Source organism: Podarcis vaucheri (genome assembly GCF_965113315.1).
Source record: "Podarcis vaucheri genome assembly, chromosome: 18".
Lineage (NCBI taxonomy): Eukaryota > Metazoa > Chordata > Lepidosauria > Squamata > Lacertidae > Podarcis > Podarcis vaucheri.
The window spans coordinates 10,357,273-10,373,096 of record NC_138756.1 but is presented as its reverse complement, the minus strand read 5'-3'; the positions used below and the strand labels follow the sequence as shown (position 1 = coordinate 10,373,096).

Here is a 15,824-nt window from a genome sequence, read left to right as displayed (position 1 = left end):
TTGTGCTTTGGCGTCGCGGCAGCAGCAGGAGGCATTAGCTAAAGTGCTGCTTCAGGTTAAGAACAGTTTCAGGTTATGTACGGACCTCCGGAACGAATTAAGTACTTAACCCAAGGTACCACTGTATTTTATATATGTTGGAAGCCACAAAGAGTGGCTGGGGCGACCCGGTCAGATGGGCGGGGTATAAATAGTACACCTTTACAGGAATAATGTGAGTAATTTTGATTGCAGTGGAAAGCCGTTCCCGCTGGGACCCATGGGGACAGAAGTGTTTCTGACCGTCCTGAGCGGCACTAGCGGGCAGGTGCCCAGGCTGTGCCGCGCTGGCCTGGCTCTGTTTGCTGCGGTCCGGCTCGGATCCCTGGCCCTGGGTGCAAGAACCCTTTGGCGGGACGAGGCAGGGGACCTGCGCTGCGACACCGCTTCCCGGGGCTGCCTCTTGGCCTGTTTCGACGCCGCCTTCCCGGTCTCCCCCTTCAACCTCTTCCTGCTGCAGATGGCCAGTCTCCTGACCCACGGCACGGCCTGCTCATGTGTTTTCCGCCCGCCCAGCTTCCAGGGGAGGAGTGGCTGGAGGCAGGGTCCGCCCCACGGCAAGAGGCGGCTGCAACAGCTGCATTGGCTCAGCCTGCTGGCCAAGGCGGCCCTAGAAGGGATCTTCCTGGCAGTTTTCCACGGACTCTACGCTCGCTACCCGCCACAGCTCCACTGCCCTCCGTCCGTCTCCTGTCCCGATGGGGTTCTGTGCACCATTGAGCAAGCCAAGTGGAAAGACGGGTTCAACCTCTTCGTAGCTGGGGTTTCCTGGGCCTCCGTTGCGCTGTGTCTCCCTGGGTTGTACTCAGCGGCATCCGAAACCTTTCACTGCGCATCGGGCCCAGGGAAGAGTCAACCGGAACGGCCTCTCTTGATGCCGGATGTTTGACACCTCCCATCCGACTATCGACGTCTGAAGGAGCGTCTCCACCCCCATCGTTCAGCCCGGACACTGGGGTCCAGCTCCGAGGGCCTTCTGGCGGTTCCCTCCCTGCAAGAAGTGAGGTTACAGGGAACCAGGCAGAGGGCCTTCTCGGTGGTGGCACCCTCCCTTCAGATGTCAAGGAAACAAACAACTATCTGACTTTAGAAGACATCTGAAGGCAGCCCTGTTTGATGTTTTATTGTTTTTTTAATATTCCGTTGGGAGCCGCCCAGAGTGGGGCGGGGTACAAATAAGAAAATATTATTATCATTACATCGCCAGATTTGACTGGGAGCACCTCTCCAACTGAGAAGGGTCTCTTCTAGCATCGGCCACCTGACCTAGAGGTGCTGCATTCAAAGCAAGTGTTTTGCCACGGAGCTATGCCCCTTCCCTTAGAAATAACATATTTTTTGCTCTTTAAGACTCACTTTTTCCCTCCTAAAAAGTAAGGGGAAATGCGTGTGCATCTTATGGAGCGAATGCAGGCTGCGCAGCTATCCCAGAAGCCAGATCAGCAAGAGGGATTGCTGCTTTCTCTGCGCAGCGATCCCTCTTGCTCTTCTGGCTACTGAGATTCAGAATATTTTTTTTCTTGCTTTCCTCCTCCGAAAACTAGGTGCGTCTTGTGGTCTGGTGCGTCTTATAGGGCGAAAAATACGGTACTCTACTCCTCCCGTTTTTGAATGGGCTAATTTAAGCAGGAAGCCAACTGGCGCCAAGCCACCAAGTTGCACCCTGGAGCTCAATATTGTCCACACTGGATGGAAGCAATGGATCTCCCGGGTTTCAGGCAGGGGGCCAGCCCTAGTTGGAGAAGTCCTCAGGGTCTTCCTGCGGGCAAAACCTTGAAGAGGTGCTGGCAGCCAGTGGAGACAATAATGAGCTTAGGACAATGGTCTGATTCAGTGTAAGGTAGGAGGACTTCCCAAGGGACGCGGGTGGCGCTGCGGGTTAAACCACAGAGCCTAGGACTTGCTGATCAGAAGGTCGGCGGTTCGAATCCCCGCAATGACGGGGTGAGCTCCCGTTGTTCAGTCCCTGCTCCTGCCCACCTAGCAGTTCAAAAGCACCTCAAAGTGCAAGTAGATAAATAGGTCCTGCTCCGGCGGGAAGGTAAACGGTGTTTCTGTGTGCTGCTCTGGTTCCCCAGAAGGGGCTTAGTCCTGCTGGCCACATAACCCGGAAGCTGTACGCCAGCTCCCTCGGCCAGGAAAGCGAGATGAACGCCGGAACCCCAGAGTTGGCCACGACTGGACCTAATGGTCAAGGGTCCCTTTACCTTAGGAGGACTTCCCCTGCCTGCAAAGGCAGGCTCTGGAAGTTTGAGTGGATAATGGCCTAGAAGGCGGTTTCTGCGTGTGCTGTGGAGGGGAAAAGTGAGGGGCAGAATGAGGCCCGTCCACCTGAGAAGGAAGCCCGTCCAAGAGAAGGCAAACTGACCCGAAACTTCCACTGCCTCCAGGGCATCTTCGGGAGAAGAGAAGGCTAAGGGAGCAAATCCTACACAAATCTGGAGTGCATGTAGTGCCTTGTGCGCTTCCTTCCTGCAACCCGGCTGCTGCGGAACATGCTCTCCTTTCCTTTGGACCCCAATAGTGAGGCAGAGAAAGGGGTCTTGTCGTCGGGACAGCCCAGGACCTCCAGAAACACTGCTCAGGCTTGTGCCCTGGGGTTGGGGGGGTCACTTCGGTGCTAAAGCAGTTCAGACCTCAGATGCCAACAACTGCTTTGCAACGCAAAGATCTAGGCTCTGAATGGAATCAGGGGTTTTGCACAGCATTTGGGTCAAGTGTCGAAAGAGATTTCTTGGCTGCAGTCTCGTTCTCCCTACTCCTTGCCACCTGCGTGCATGTTTAATATCCTGCCCCCTAATTTTCATATAAGGGACGCGGGTGGCGCTGTGGGTTAAACCACAGAGCCTAGGACTTGCTGATCAGAAGGTCGGCAGTTCGAATCCCCGCAATGACGGGGTGAGCTCCCGTTGCTTGGTCCCAGCTCCTGCCCACCTAGCAGTTCGAAAGCACGCCAGTTCAAGTAGATAAATAGGTACCGCTCCGGCGGGAAGGTAAACGGCGTTTCCGTGCGCTGCTCTGGTTCGCCAGAAGCAGCTTAGTCCTGCTGGCCACATGACCCGGAAGCTGTACGCCGTCTCCCTCGGCCAGTAAAGCGAGATGAGCACCGCAACCCCAGTCTCGTCTGCGACTGGACCTAATGGTCAGGGGTCCCTTTACCTTTAAGCTGCCCAGAGTGGCTGGGGAATAAATAATAATGATAATAATAATATCATCATCATCATCATCATCATCATTATTATTATTATTCTAGTCCTCCTAGTTACCGGTATTTTATTTTAAAAGACACAGCATATATAGAGCCCCACATTTCTATAGGCAGCAGCCCAACTCAGAAATTCTACTATGGTGCAGTCAACACCAGAGGAAAAATCCCAGTGTCATGAGGTGAAATCGGGTTTTCTTGTTGCTACTCACCACCACAAGTGTAATTCGGAGAGTACAAGAAAGAGAAATTGTTTGGGAATGCCCCCATCCAAAAGCAATGCAGGCAATATTGTTGGGAAACCCTTTTATTTACACGAGAGACACAACTCTTTCCAAGTCCCCTTACTTCAGAGGAATGAACCGAGAGGAATGGGTGGCCCCGATTCCAGGTCGGCCGTGCTTAACGGGCTTGTAAGTGATGGAGAACTCTCCCAAATAGTGGCCAATCATTTCAGGCTGAAAGAGAAAGGAGGAAAATGAGATTCGTTAGCACCTTGGCAATCTTCCTGGAGGTTGTTTTTCATTTGTGCACATGAACTTTATCTGCAGAAGAATGCGAACGTTCTGCCTGAATTTTTAAAGGCACAATATTTTTTTTGTTCTTAAATAGCACAAATCACAAGCAACTAATAAATCGAACAAGGAAGAAATAATGTATTCAATATATTTATGAACTGCTTTCTGTGAAAGGACTCAAGAACTATGTAATTGCAAGGTTAGCTTTGTGTCAAGGGTGGTGAAAACAGAGTAAAACAATCACACCAGAAGAACAGCAAAGTTTGGAGACGGAGGCAGTTAATGCAAAGGGGAACGGCTAGATGGTTGGCAAAATTGCTTTTCTTTACCTGGGGGGTTTACTAAACCACTTAGAATGTTTGTGGGTTTGTTTGCTTTTAAAACCATCAAGTGGTGAATGCATTTTGTTAAATGAAAAGAAATGCTGAGACAATTAAATGGGTGACAAATGTGGTCCATGTTAGACCTTAAAAATCCCTATCAGTCTGCATAGTGAGATTTGAGACTCTGTATTGGGAGTCAAGCGTTTGTGTTGTGCTGACACAAAAAGTTGGGCAGTGACTGGCAATGCAATTTCTACAACCGCGGAATTTCCCAATTTTGCAAATCTGGTAGATGCTGATTTTTTAAGAAGAGAACGCTTTTAACTTTAAAGCCATGTTGACATTACTGCCTTATGATTAATTAGGCATCAACTTGCTAAATTCATTTGATTGTTCAGTTTGCAAGCTCTTTCAATTACAATTTCCGAGAGATTCAAAACGTACGACCCTTGTGGTCTCTTCCAACTCTGCAATTCTGGGCCCGATTCAAAGTGCTGCCTTGACCTACAAAGCCTTAAACGGTTCAGGACCACAATACCTCATGGACTGCCACTTTCCATATGAACCTACACGAACCCTGAGATCATCTTCTGAGGCCTTCCTTCGTGTGCCTCCTCCTCGAAAGGTCCCGAGGGTGGCAACACGAGAGCGGGGCCTTCTCTGCAGTGGCTCCCTGTCTGTGTAACGCTCTCCCTAGGGAAAATAAAAAAATTCCTTCCAGTAGCACCTTAAAGACCAACTAAGTTAGTTCTTGGTATGAGCTTTCGTGTGCATGCACACTTCTTCAGATACACGCATGCACACAAAAGCTCATACCAAGAACTAACTTAGTTGGTCTTTAAGGTGCTACTGGAAGGAATTTTTTTATTTTGACTATGGCAGACCAACACGGCTACCTCTCCCTAGGGAAGTTCGCCTGGCGCCTTCATTATACACCTTTAGGTTCCCTTTTAACCAGGCCTTTGGTTGATCTGATTTACATCCTGTGTCCCTATAAAATGTGTTTTTGTTTTGTTGGGGGAGAGGCTATTGGGTTGTTGTTTTAATTTCTATTATGTATTTTGTGGTTTTATATCTTGATTTTACTCTGTGAAGCGCCCCGAGACCCCCGGGTATAGGGCCTTATATAAATTCAATAAATAATAATAAGAAGAAGGTGTTCCCTCCCCAGCCACCAGCCCTCCTCACCTTAATTTCCACCTGGTTGAAGGTCTTCCCATTGTACACGCCAACCATGCTGCCCACCATTTCCGGAAGGATAATCATGTCCCGCAGGTGGGTCTTCACCACCTCAGGCTTCTCCATGGGCAGGGCTTCTTTCTTGGCCTTGCGCAGCCGCTTGAGGAGGGAGTGCTGCTTGCGGCGCAGGCCGCGATTCAGCCGCCGACGCTGGCGGGCGCTGTACAGCTGCATCAGCTGCTCGCTGGGAACAGAAAAGGAACGGTCAGGCAGAAGTTAAAGGGCAGGCAGAAGTCTTTTTAAAAAATGCTTTTAATTGAGTTTTTCACCAACAAAAATAAAACTTAATCTTTTACAATCATCATTTGATGTCATCTTATTTACACTGCGTAGTTTCACGCCCAGACTTCCTTCCTTCCCTCCTTCAGTTTTCTTAAGTTAAATCTTCTCTTGCAGATTCTTATTTACCTTCTGTACACATCACAGGATTTATGTTAACCCTGCTACAGTTTTTAGACTTCTACAGTTACTTCTTATGTATGCAACAAATTTACCCCACTCTTCTTCAGACTTTGTCCCTTTTTGGTCTCGAATTTTATAAGTCATTTTAGCTAATTCTGCATACTCAAAAAATTTAGCCTGCCACTCCATTACCGTTGGGGTCTCCTGTGATTTCCACTTTTGAGCCACAAGGATCCTAGCTGCTACTGTAGCAAATTGAAATAATTTACAATCCTCCTTTTTTACTTCCTCCCCTATTATCCCTAATAGAAAACCCTCCTGTTTTTTCGGGAATGTGTTCTTAAAAAGTTTCTCCAGTTCATTATATATTAAATCCCAAAACTGGGCAGGCAGAAGTTAAAGGGCATCAGTGGTCAATCCCAGGTGCGCAGAGGGGGTGGGAATCAGAGCAAGGACAGCAGAGTTCGGAATCAGCCGGGCGCATTTCGCACCTGGGTCCCAACCACTTGCAACTCAGGGAAGATGCCCGGAATATTCGCCACATGGGGATCCTTGTATCCGGACTGTTTTCACACACTAATACGCCAACTGCAGAATCCTATCCGTTATATTTTAGCTGCACACTCAGAATGGCTTTCTGGAACCAAAATGTATTTTTCTGTGCGGCCTGAGTAGGAGCGGTGAATGCTGTTATGCAGTGGTACCTCGGGTTACATATGCTTCAGGTTACAGACTCCGCTAACCCAGAAATAGTACCTAGGGTTAAGAACTTTGCTTCAGGATGAGAACAGAAATCGTGCTCCGGTGGCACGGTGGCAGCAGGAGGCCCCATTAGCTAAAGCGGTGCTTCAGGTTAAGAAAAGTTTCAGGTTAAGAACGGACCTCCGGAACGAATTAAGTACTTAACCCGAGGTACCACTGTAGTGAATTGCTGTTGCTTGTCTTCACTTACCGCCCCCTCCCAGCTGCCCTGCTCACGGTTGTGAAGAATATTCTTATGTTATGAATGGTCTAAGAAAAAGGGCCTTCTTGGTAGTGGCGCCCTCCCTGGGGAACGCCCTCTCACCAGATGTCAAAGAGAACTAGTACCAGACTTTTAGAAGACCTCTGAAGGCAGCCCTGTTCAGGGAAGCTTTTAATGTTTGATGTATTGCAGTATTTTAATTTTTTTTGGAAGCCACCCAGACTATGGACGATGGGAGATGTAGTACGAAAAGGGGACAGGAAGGGTGTAAACGACGGAAAGGGAAGAGGATTCTCTTACTAGGACATGTCAAGGAGCTGGTCCAGGTCAACACCCCGATAGGTGAACTTCCGGAAGGTACGCTTCTTCTTCTGTTCCACTTCCGCCTGCCCAGGGAGAGGAAACGAAAGGCGTTCACACCAAATACATAAACCTACTTCATTCTGCCCTCATCCAAAACACCTGCAAGTTTCCCCAACCTGGCAAGCCTTGCCAGTTTGAGAGACAGTGTAGGGCAGTGGTTAAAGAGCGTTGGACTGGGGACTGGAAGACCAGGGTTCAAATCCCTCCATGGAGCTCACTGGGTGAACCGGGGCCAGTCACTGACTCTCAGGTTTGTTGTGGGGATTTTTTTTTAAAATTTCTTTTTATTAAGTTTCATATATGTACCCCAAGAAAGAAATAAAAAAAAACACTTTAAAGTTATAAAGAAACAAATGTGAAGACTAATAATTGGAATGGAAATGGATAAGATTATTATGTTACATTTGCAACCTATTTATTCATTTATCTACTTTCTTTTACTTATATTTTCTTTATTTATTTCTATTTTTTGTAATGGTTGATTTGGGGTTTGTTGTGGGGATTAAACAAGGAGGGGAAGAAAGAGAACGCCTTGGAGGGGGGAAAAAGCGGGATATAAAACGAAGCTAACGTCTAAACCGACACGGTTCCTGGCTTGGAAAGAAACTGCTGGCGCTTAAGGCCTCCAAGCACTCTTATCACGCTCAGAGGCAACGGCAGCATTCCTCCCTGCCCCACAAAGACCCCAGACGCAGGAACTGAAATTCAGTTGGCTGGCTTGGTTATAGAGTGTGGTGCTGATCATGCCAAGGTTGCGGGTTCAATTCCCATGCGGGTCACCTTCCGACTCTACAATTCTATCAAACCCCACAAGACACTCTACTCATGCTCAGAGGAGGTCTTGTACGAACGCCACCAGCACCCAGCCCATATTCTCCGAAGACGGTAGACCTGGACTTTGTGACAAAAATTCTGGGGCTTGCTGGAAATCTGCTCCTATTCAGGGACCATGTTAAGATCCCCTCTCGCCCCAATATTTGGAAGGCATCTGTGGCTGCCCTGCTGGTCATTCTGAACATGTGTGGAGGGAAAGGCTTTTAATCTTTGCTGTGATTTCTGCATTAAAGGATCCTCGGTCTTCCAACAGAAGCCGCATGCATGGTGGGCTTCTTCGTGAGCTGGACCTCCGCCATGCAAACATGCGGCAAAAGATTAAGAAATGCACGTTTGGGTTAAAAGTGAGTGCTGGGTCTGAAAAGGTTGGGAGGGCCTGAACTAGATATTCCTCGGGGTCCCTTTCCAGAACTATGATTCCTTTCCCCTCCTTCCATATCTGAAAACAGTCCTTTCATGTGCTGCCACCTTGCTGGGCACTCTGCCCATGCTCAGAAACACAGATTTTTTTAGCGCCTCCCTTCTCAAGAAAAATTAAAATAAAGGAAACTGGCGCTTAAGCCTTGTTGGAACTCTACTCATGCTCAGAGACACAATTTCCTGAAGAGTCTCCCCTTGTCCTTTGAAGATAGCTTTGAAAATACATGCCCTGGAGCTTAAGCCTTGCTGGACGCTCTGCCCATGCTCAGAGACACAGTTTCCTTAAGAGCCTCCCCCTCCCTTCTGAATAAAGCTTTGAGAATACAGGCACTGCAGCTTAAGCCTTGCTGGACGCTCTGTCCATGCTCAGAGACACAGTTTCCTTAAGAGTCTCTCCTTGTCCTTTGAAAATACAAGCCCTGGAGCTTAAGCCTTGCTGGACGCTCTGTCCATGCTCAGAGACACAGTTTCCTTAAGAGTCTCTCCTTGTCCTTTGAAAATACAAGCCCTGGAGCTTAAGCCTTGCTGGACGCTCTGTCCATACTCAGAGACACTATTTCCTAAGAGTCTCCCCCTCTCTTCTGAATAAAGCTTTGAGAATACAGGCCCTGGAGCTTAAGCCTTGCTGGACGCTCTGCCCATGCTCAGAGACACAATTTCCTTAAGGGTCTCTCCTTGTCCTTTGAGCATACAGGCCCGGGAGCTTAAGCCTTGCTGGACACTCTGTCCATGCTCAGAGACACAATTTCCTTAAGGGTCTCTCCTTGTCCTTTGAAAATACAAGCCCTGGAGCTTAAGCCTTGCTGGATGCTCTGCCCATGCTCAGAGGAACTGTTTCCTTAAGAGCCTCCTCGCCAGGCACTGGCAGGAGACACAGTTTCCTGAAGAGTCTCCCCTGGTCCTTTGAAGATAGCTTTGGAAATACAATCCCGGCAGCTTAAGCCTTGCTGGACGCTCTGCCCATGCTCAGAGACACAGTTTTCCTAAGAGCCTCCCCTCCCTTCTGAATAAAGCTTTGAGAATACAGGCCCTGGAGCTTAAGCCTTGCTGGACGCTCTGCCCATGCTCAGAGACACAATTTCCTTAAGGGTCTCTCCTTGTCCTTTGAGCATACAGGCCCGGGAGCTTAAGCCTTGCTGGACACTCTGCCCATGCTCAGAGACACAATTTCCTTAAGGGTCTCTCCTTGTCCTTTGAAAATACAAGCCCTGGAGCTTAAGCCTTGCTGGACGCTCTGCCCATGCTCAGAGGAACTGTTTCCTTAAGAGCCTCCTCGCCAGGCACTGGAGCTTAAGCCACACGGGATCAGGCGCTGCAGAGACAGCTATGGTCGTGCCGAGGACCCCTTTCCAGGCCTAGGCCTGGGCTACCCCGCCGCTCCATTCGTCTCGCCGCCCGCCGGGCTTCCCACCCCGCTCACGCCCTCCTGCCCCCGCCGGTATAACCGGGGCCCGACCCCACTCCGCGAACAGCCAAGTCCCGCCGGCCCCCGCCGCCCTCCTCCGGCCGGATGGAGCCGGATTGCGCGCCGCCAAAGAGGGCCCCTTCAGAAACTACCCACCATCTTGGCCGCCGTCTCCTCCAGGAAAAGGCCGAGATTCCGCGCGCTTTGCTCCTAGTCTCGCGAGAGCCGGCGGCTTCCGGGCGCAGAACGGAAGGCCTTTCGCGAGAGCAACGCCCACCGCCGGCTTCAAGGGCGCTCGCTTCCGCCCATAGAGCAGGCGAGCGCCTCTGTGCGCACGCGCGAGGTTCTTAAAGGAGCCGCTGGCAAAATAAGTCGGGGTTCTGCAACGTGGCGCCCTCAGGGTGTTTGAAACTGCTGCTGGGGCTGCAGCCCAGATATGATTACGGTGAAAGGTGGGTAGTAATTCAAATTACTGAAACAATTAATTACTACTTTTAATAATAGCAAACTTGAGTGCGAAACTGGTTTCTGCGTTTTTGGCTGTAGAAAGATTAAATTGTGCAAATTGCTGAATAGGGAGGTGGGCATTTAATTGGATCGATTCATTTAATGAGATGATTGATGTACGGTGGTGGGGAATAATGATTTTCGTTTGCTTCATTGCTAATCAAGTTTTTGTTTGGTTTTTTTTTTTAAAAAAAGGAGAAATTGGTACTTTTTAGCTCATTTTCAATTATTTTGCTTCCTGATTTTTAAAGGATGCTTGGATTTAGTCCTTTGCCATGGATTTTCCTTGCATTTTTTCGCAGCTGATTTTTATGTGGTGATACGGAAGGGGGGGGCATGTCTTCTTCACCTCCTTCTTCGCTACAATATATCCATTTATTTCCAATTGTCAATGTCAAAAGGGGCTAAAATCTATAAAATTCATAGAACATCAATGTGCCAATTTGCTCAATTTCTCTAGGACTCCATGACACCTCCCCTGTCCTCCATAATCCCTCAAGCAAGGTGTCAAGACCCTAATCCGGTCAAATTGCTCTGCCAAGCCCTTCCTCTGGGCGATGCTAGGTGACAGACTATGCATACATGGACCATTGTCTTCTCATCAGGTACTCAGGATGTGCTTATCTGCGCATATCTCCAGCTCTGCATATTCCCCCCTCCCTCCTCCATATGTTAATCCTGTGTGACCCAACCTTTTCTTAATGTATTCATGATGTAATCTAAAGACCAACTAAGTTAGTTCTTGGTATGAGCTTTCGTGTGCATGCACACTTCTTCAGATACACTGAAACAGAAGTTGCCAGACCCTTCTATATAGTGAGAAGGTGGGGAGGGGTGTTACTCAGAAGGGTGGTGGGAATGGGAGATTGGCAGATAGCTGAGATGAGCCTCTTCTTTATTGGCCGAGGGGGCCGGCGTACAGCTGGTCATGTGGCCAGCAGGACTGAGCCGCTTCTGGCGAACCAGAGCAGCGCACGGAAACGCTGTTTACCTTCCCGCTGGAGCGGTACCAGTGTGGTGTAGTGGTTAAGAGCGGTAGTCTCGTAATCTGGTGAACCAGGTTCGATTCCCCGCTCCTCCACATGCAGCTGCTGGGTGACCCTGGGCCAGTCACACTTCTCTGAAGTCTCTCAGCCCCACTCACCTCACAGTGTTTGTTGTGGGGGAGGAAGGGAAAGGAGAATGTTAGCCGCTTTGAGACTCCTGAAGGGGAGTGAAAGGCGGGATATCAAATCCAAACTCTTCTTCTTATCTACTTGCACTCTGAGGTGCTTTCAAACTGCTAGGTTGGCAGGAGCAGGGACCGAGCAACGGGAGCTCACCCCGTGGCGGGGATTCGAACCGCCGACTTTCTGATCAGCAAGTCCTAGGCTCTGTGGTTTAACCCACAGCGCCACCCGCATCCCTATACATACATACATATAAAATTCGTGTAGAAAGGGACTCCGGATGCTTTGCGTTGCAGTTTAGAGGTTTTCCTGCTCAAGTGCTTTTATAAATTTTGTTAAAACACACACACACAGCTCTCATCACACTCAGCCAGCACTGCTATGGAAGCCAATGGGAGCTGTAGTCCCAAACATTGACTGTGGGATGTGAATTTGGGGAGGTTGGAAGGGCTAGGACGAAAACTTCCCCACTGAACACTTGATCTGAGTGCATTTTTTAATGTTACGGAGGCCAGGTCCTCCAAACCATATCTAAGTGGTACATTAGCAATCACAGAGCTATACAGTGGTACCTCGGGTTACAGACGCTTCAGGTTACAGACTCTGCTAACCCAGAAATTGTACCTCGGGTTAAGAACTTTGCTTCAGGATGAGAACAGAAATTGTGCGGCGGCAGCAGGAGGCCCCATTAGCTAAAGTGGTGCTTCAGGTTACGAACAGTTTCACGCTAAGAACAGACCTCTGGAATGAATTAAGTACTTAACCCGAGGTACCACTGTATCTTTGTTGACTACATGTTAACCGATTTAGCGTTCAACTAATTTTGATCAATGAGCAGCTCAAATCAACACAGGCTTGCGGCCTGTGTTTTAAAGCAGCAAAGCCCAAGATGGTCTTTTCCGAACCTGGCAGGGGAAAAAAAAAGTCAGGAAAAGACAGCTTGGGTTCAGGAATCGAAGAAGGGCGAGCGTTGAAGCAGCAACCTTTCGTTATTTCACCAAACCCAGGATGGTTCAACGTTTTAGGCTGTCTTTTATCACAGGAGGGTGTGTGTGAGGTGACAAAGACTGATTTTTGCTGCCTTAACGGTTGGAAGTATGAAAGATCGCAGAAAAGGCGTTTTCCGTATTGATCAGGCTGCTGCTCCCCACCGTCTGTGAGGAGGAATACAGTCATACCTCGGGTTGTGAACGTGATCTCTGCGGGAGGCACGTTCGCAACCCGCAGCGCTGCGTCTGCGCACAAGCGTGATGCAATTCAGCGCTTCTGTGCATGACTTCATTTTGCGCTTCTGTGCATGCGCCGAAACCCGGACGCACCGTATTTTTCGCTCTATAAGACGCACCAGACCACAAGACGCACCTAGTTTTTGGAGGAGGAAAACAAGAAAAAAAATATTCTGAATCTCAGAAGCCAGAACAGCAAGAGGGATCGCTGCGCAGCGAAAGCAGCGATCCCTCTTGCTGTTCTGGCTTCTGGGATAGCTGCGCAGCCTGCATTCGCTCCATAAGATGCACACACAATTCCCCTTACTTTTTAGGAGGGAAAAAGTGAGTCTTATAGAGCAAAAAATATGGTAACGTCTGGGTTTGGCGCAGTCCGCAACCCGAAAACGCGCCACTAGCAACCCAAGGCATGACTGTACAGAACTGACACAAGGGGGGGGGGGAGACTGTGGACTTTTCATTAGTGGCTGAAAAATACGCAAGCTTCAGAGCCACACAGAACCTTTCTAGTGGCTGCCGGCCGCCAATCCAACCCAAAGTGGTGTTTCTTGGAGCTTATGAGCTATGGTGAGAAACTCAAGTGTTGTTGTTTTTTTTTGGGGGGGGGGTTGCAGGCAAGGAAAGAAGAAAAGAAAGTAGAGACAGGTTTGTGTTTCTAATCCAAATGTACTTCTCTTTATTCAAACCAGGGGTGATCACTGGTTAGTGCAAAATTGCACCATTTATTTTTTATTTTATTTTCGCCTGAGGGATATCTACATCTTCGCAAGGCCTCCGTTAACCCCCTCTTTAAAGAAATCTACATCCCAAAAAGGATTTATTTTTATTTATTTTTTTTAAGAACTGAAGCCCAGTTTGAAACGCTGTGCTTCGGAAGTGACCCCGCTGCCTTTCCCAACAATTCTGTTCTTCCGGACTGTTGCCATCAGCTCAGGAACCAATAACAAAATGACCAACACACAGAGTAGATTCCTTTCTCTTTCTCTTCTTTTTTTTTTTTTTAACTCCCAGAGTTTCTGGACCAACCACACTAAAAAGGAGGTTGGGAGCTGACCCCCCCCCACTTACTTCTAAGCAGTGCTAACGGAAACCCTGTTGTGTTTTTTTTTTCTCTTTTAAATTAAAAAATAAGCCAGCATACATAGTAGAAAATTTCTCTTAAAAATCTCACAATCTGTAAATGTAATATATATTTTCTTCTTCTTCTTTAAACATAAAAGTTTACAATATATGGTAAAACAAAAGGCTCAGGAAAAAAAAAATTTAAATTTCCAACAAAAATATAGAGAAAGAAACCTGAAGTTTGTTTTGTGTTTTTTTTTTTAATTAAAGCTGAAGACGTTTTTAAAACCCTGTAAGTTTGAACCAGTGACACTCTCTTTATTTGTGCTGATGGGTTAAAGAAAGGAAAACAAAAATTAAAAACCGCAGTCCAAACACCACCCACGGCTTCGCTTGGAAAAGCTTTCTCCTCCCCTAGCACCCCCTTCCCAAGATGTTACGTTTTGTGGTTTGTTTTTTTTCTCCCCCCCACCCCCTCCAGCAAAGTAGGTGATTGTCACAAGTTCATATAAGTCTGGGATTCCTGGGTTTCGGCTGGTACCAGATATCCTGCTCTGGACAGAACTCCCTGATTTCTAGGTGCTAGCGTCGGTAAGGGTGGAAACCTTGAACGTTATGGTTCTGTCCGCGGCCAAAACCACTGCCCCCTGCAGGCGGCCCACTGGAGGGTGGTACGGAGGGGCCTCCGTAGGTGGGGGGCTGTTGGCTGGGGTCGGCAAAGCCTTGTCCAAAACCACTCAAATCTTGTCCGTATCCTAGAAGGGAGAGAAGAGAGAGAAAAAGGAGGGAGAGGGGGAGAGTTGGGAGGTGAGCTCCTGACGCACCAGGCAAGGCCAGAACACAGCGCAATTTACACATTCGCAAGAGTGCGCGGGGTCGTGCGCACAAAGCCCCCGGACCCCACGGAGCTGTTAGTTGGTGCAGTGTCAAGGATGGGGGGGGAAATGAGCAGAGGGAGAACAAGAGACAACCCCAAACCGGCCCCCCAAGGTTTTAAAGCTTCCTACTGCCAGCTCCTTTTGGGGGGGGCAAGTCCACCCCCCCGGGAACCCACAAGTTCTATCACAGAGGGTTTGAAGCGTCCTGATGTTTTTGTGAGGCTAGTGGATCGCCCAAGACGTAGGGACAGGATGGAACGGCAGGAGTCGGGGGCATCTCACCCACAGAGCAGCAGTTCTCAACCTGTGGGTCCCCAGATGTTGTTGGACTACAACTCCCATCATCCCTGAGCTCTGGCCTTGCTAGCTAGGGGTGATGGGAGTTGTAGTTCAACAACATCTGGGGACCCACAGGTGGAGAAAGGCTACCACAGAGGCTTGTGGCGCAGGGTGCCAAGTTCTGGAGGGCGCCATGGAAGAGGCGGAAGCTGGACGCAGCGCCTCCTGGCATCAGCTTGCCCTCAAGCCGCTGCCCACCTCCTCCAGCCCTGCCATCCTCCCTTAAAAAAGGTTGACAACTCTGAGAAACTGGGGGCAGGGGGCAGCTTTGCACAAAGGCACCGGATATGCTTAAGACAGCCCTGGCAGGAGTCCCTTTTGCAAAAAAATCACTTTAGGGCAAAATAGGCTTGACCAAATCTGCAGTTGCTCCTAAAAGCAAACTGGGGGAGAATCTGCTGCCTCGGACCAGGGGTGGAGAACGTCTTCCTTTTCTATTTTAAATTTAATTTTAATAAGTTTTTATTGTTAAAATAATTCATCATTAATACACATATATTACAAATATACAAGCATACAAACATACATTTCATACACTTTTAAGGATTGTATGAAATGTACGTCTTCCTTTTCTAGATTGAAGGCCACAACGACTCTGACCGGTACAGAAACAGGTCCTTATCATCACCTGCCCACTAAATCCTTTTAAACTGGCGATGGGCCTGGGCATGCAGTGAAGGAGGCTCTGACACTGAAATACCCCTCACAGACTCCAGTCTAGGTGCTGGCTGCAGTTTACAGCTGGTAGTTAAATCTCCGGATCGTACAGGACTCTTGTGAAAAACAGCCCAGATCCCCAACGGCTCAGATAAAGCCATTGCGCCAACTCAACTGCGTTTGGCAGGGCGATGCAGCGATTCCTCCAAGTGGCAGAGGATTCTTGCACTGAACCTTTATGGCCTGAAAGTCAGGTCTGCCTCTCACCTTCTTT

The 15,824-nt window shown here is 48.7% G+C and overlaps 4 protein-coding genes across 11 annotated transcripts in view; 2 read left to right on the top strand and 2 right to left on the bottom strand.

Moving 5' to 3' along the window:
- Positions 1 to 15,824, top strand: part of GAMT (guanidinoacetate N-methyltransferase) — a 194,053-nt gene that overhangs the window by 119,119 nt on the left and 59,110 nt on the right. The gene's annotated exons all lie outside the window — the stretch shown is intronic.
- LOC309523158 (gap junction beta-4 protein-like) lies at positions 75 to 1,121 on the top strand. The gene has a single exon (XM_082206914.1). It carries the CDS (start codon positions 260 to 262, stop codon positions 926 to 928), a length of 669 nt encoding a protein of 222 aa, XP_082063040.1. The 5' UTR covers positions 75 to 259; the 3' UTR covers positions 929 to 1,121.
- On the bottom strand, positions 3,536 to 7,145 carry RPS15 (ribosomal protein S15). Its single transcript, XM_082206812.1, has 3 exons — positions 6,991 to 7,145; positions 5,274 to 5,508; positions 3,536 to 3,702 (listed from the first exon to the last, which is right to left on the bottom strand). Exons 1-3 carry the CDS (start codon positions 6,996 to 6,998, stop codon positions 3,589 to 3,591), a joined length of 357 nt encoding a protein of 118 aa, XP_082062938.1. The 5' UTR covers positions 6,999 to 7,145; the 3' UTR covers positions 3,536 to 3,588.
- DAZAP1 (DAZ associated protein 1) overlaps positions 13,261 to 15,824 on the bottom strand; it is a 52,989-nt gene continuing 50,425 nt past the window's right edge. For 4 of the 6 annotated variants that reach the window (XM_082206570.1, XM_082206567.1, XM_082206568.1 and 1 more), the window contains one exon: positions 13,261 to 14,431. In XM_082206570.1, the coding sequence (XP_082062696.1) occupies positions 14,259 to 14,431 (173 nt within the window). In that variant the 3' untranslated portion in view covers positions 13,261 to 14,258. The remainder of the gene's footprint in view (positions 14,432 to 15,824) is intronic. The other 2 variants (XM_082206569.1, XR_014215174.1) reach the window with 2 other exon arrangements.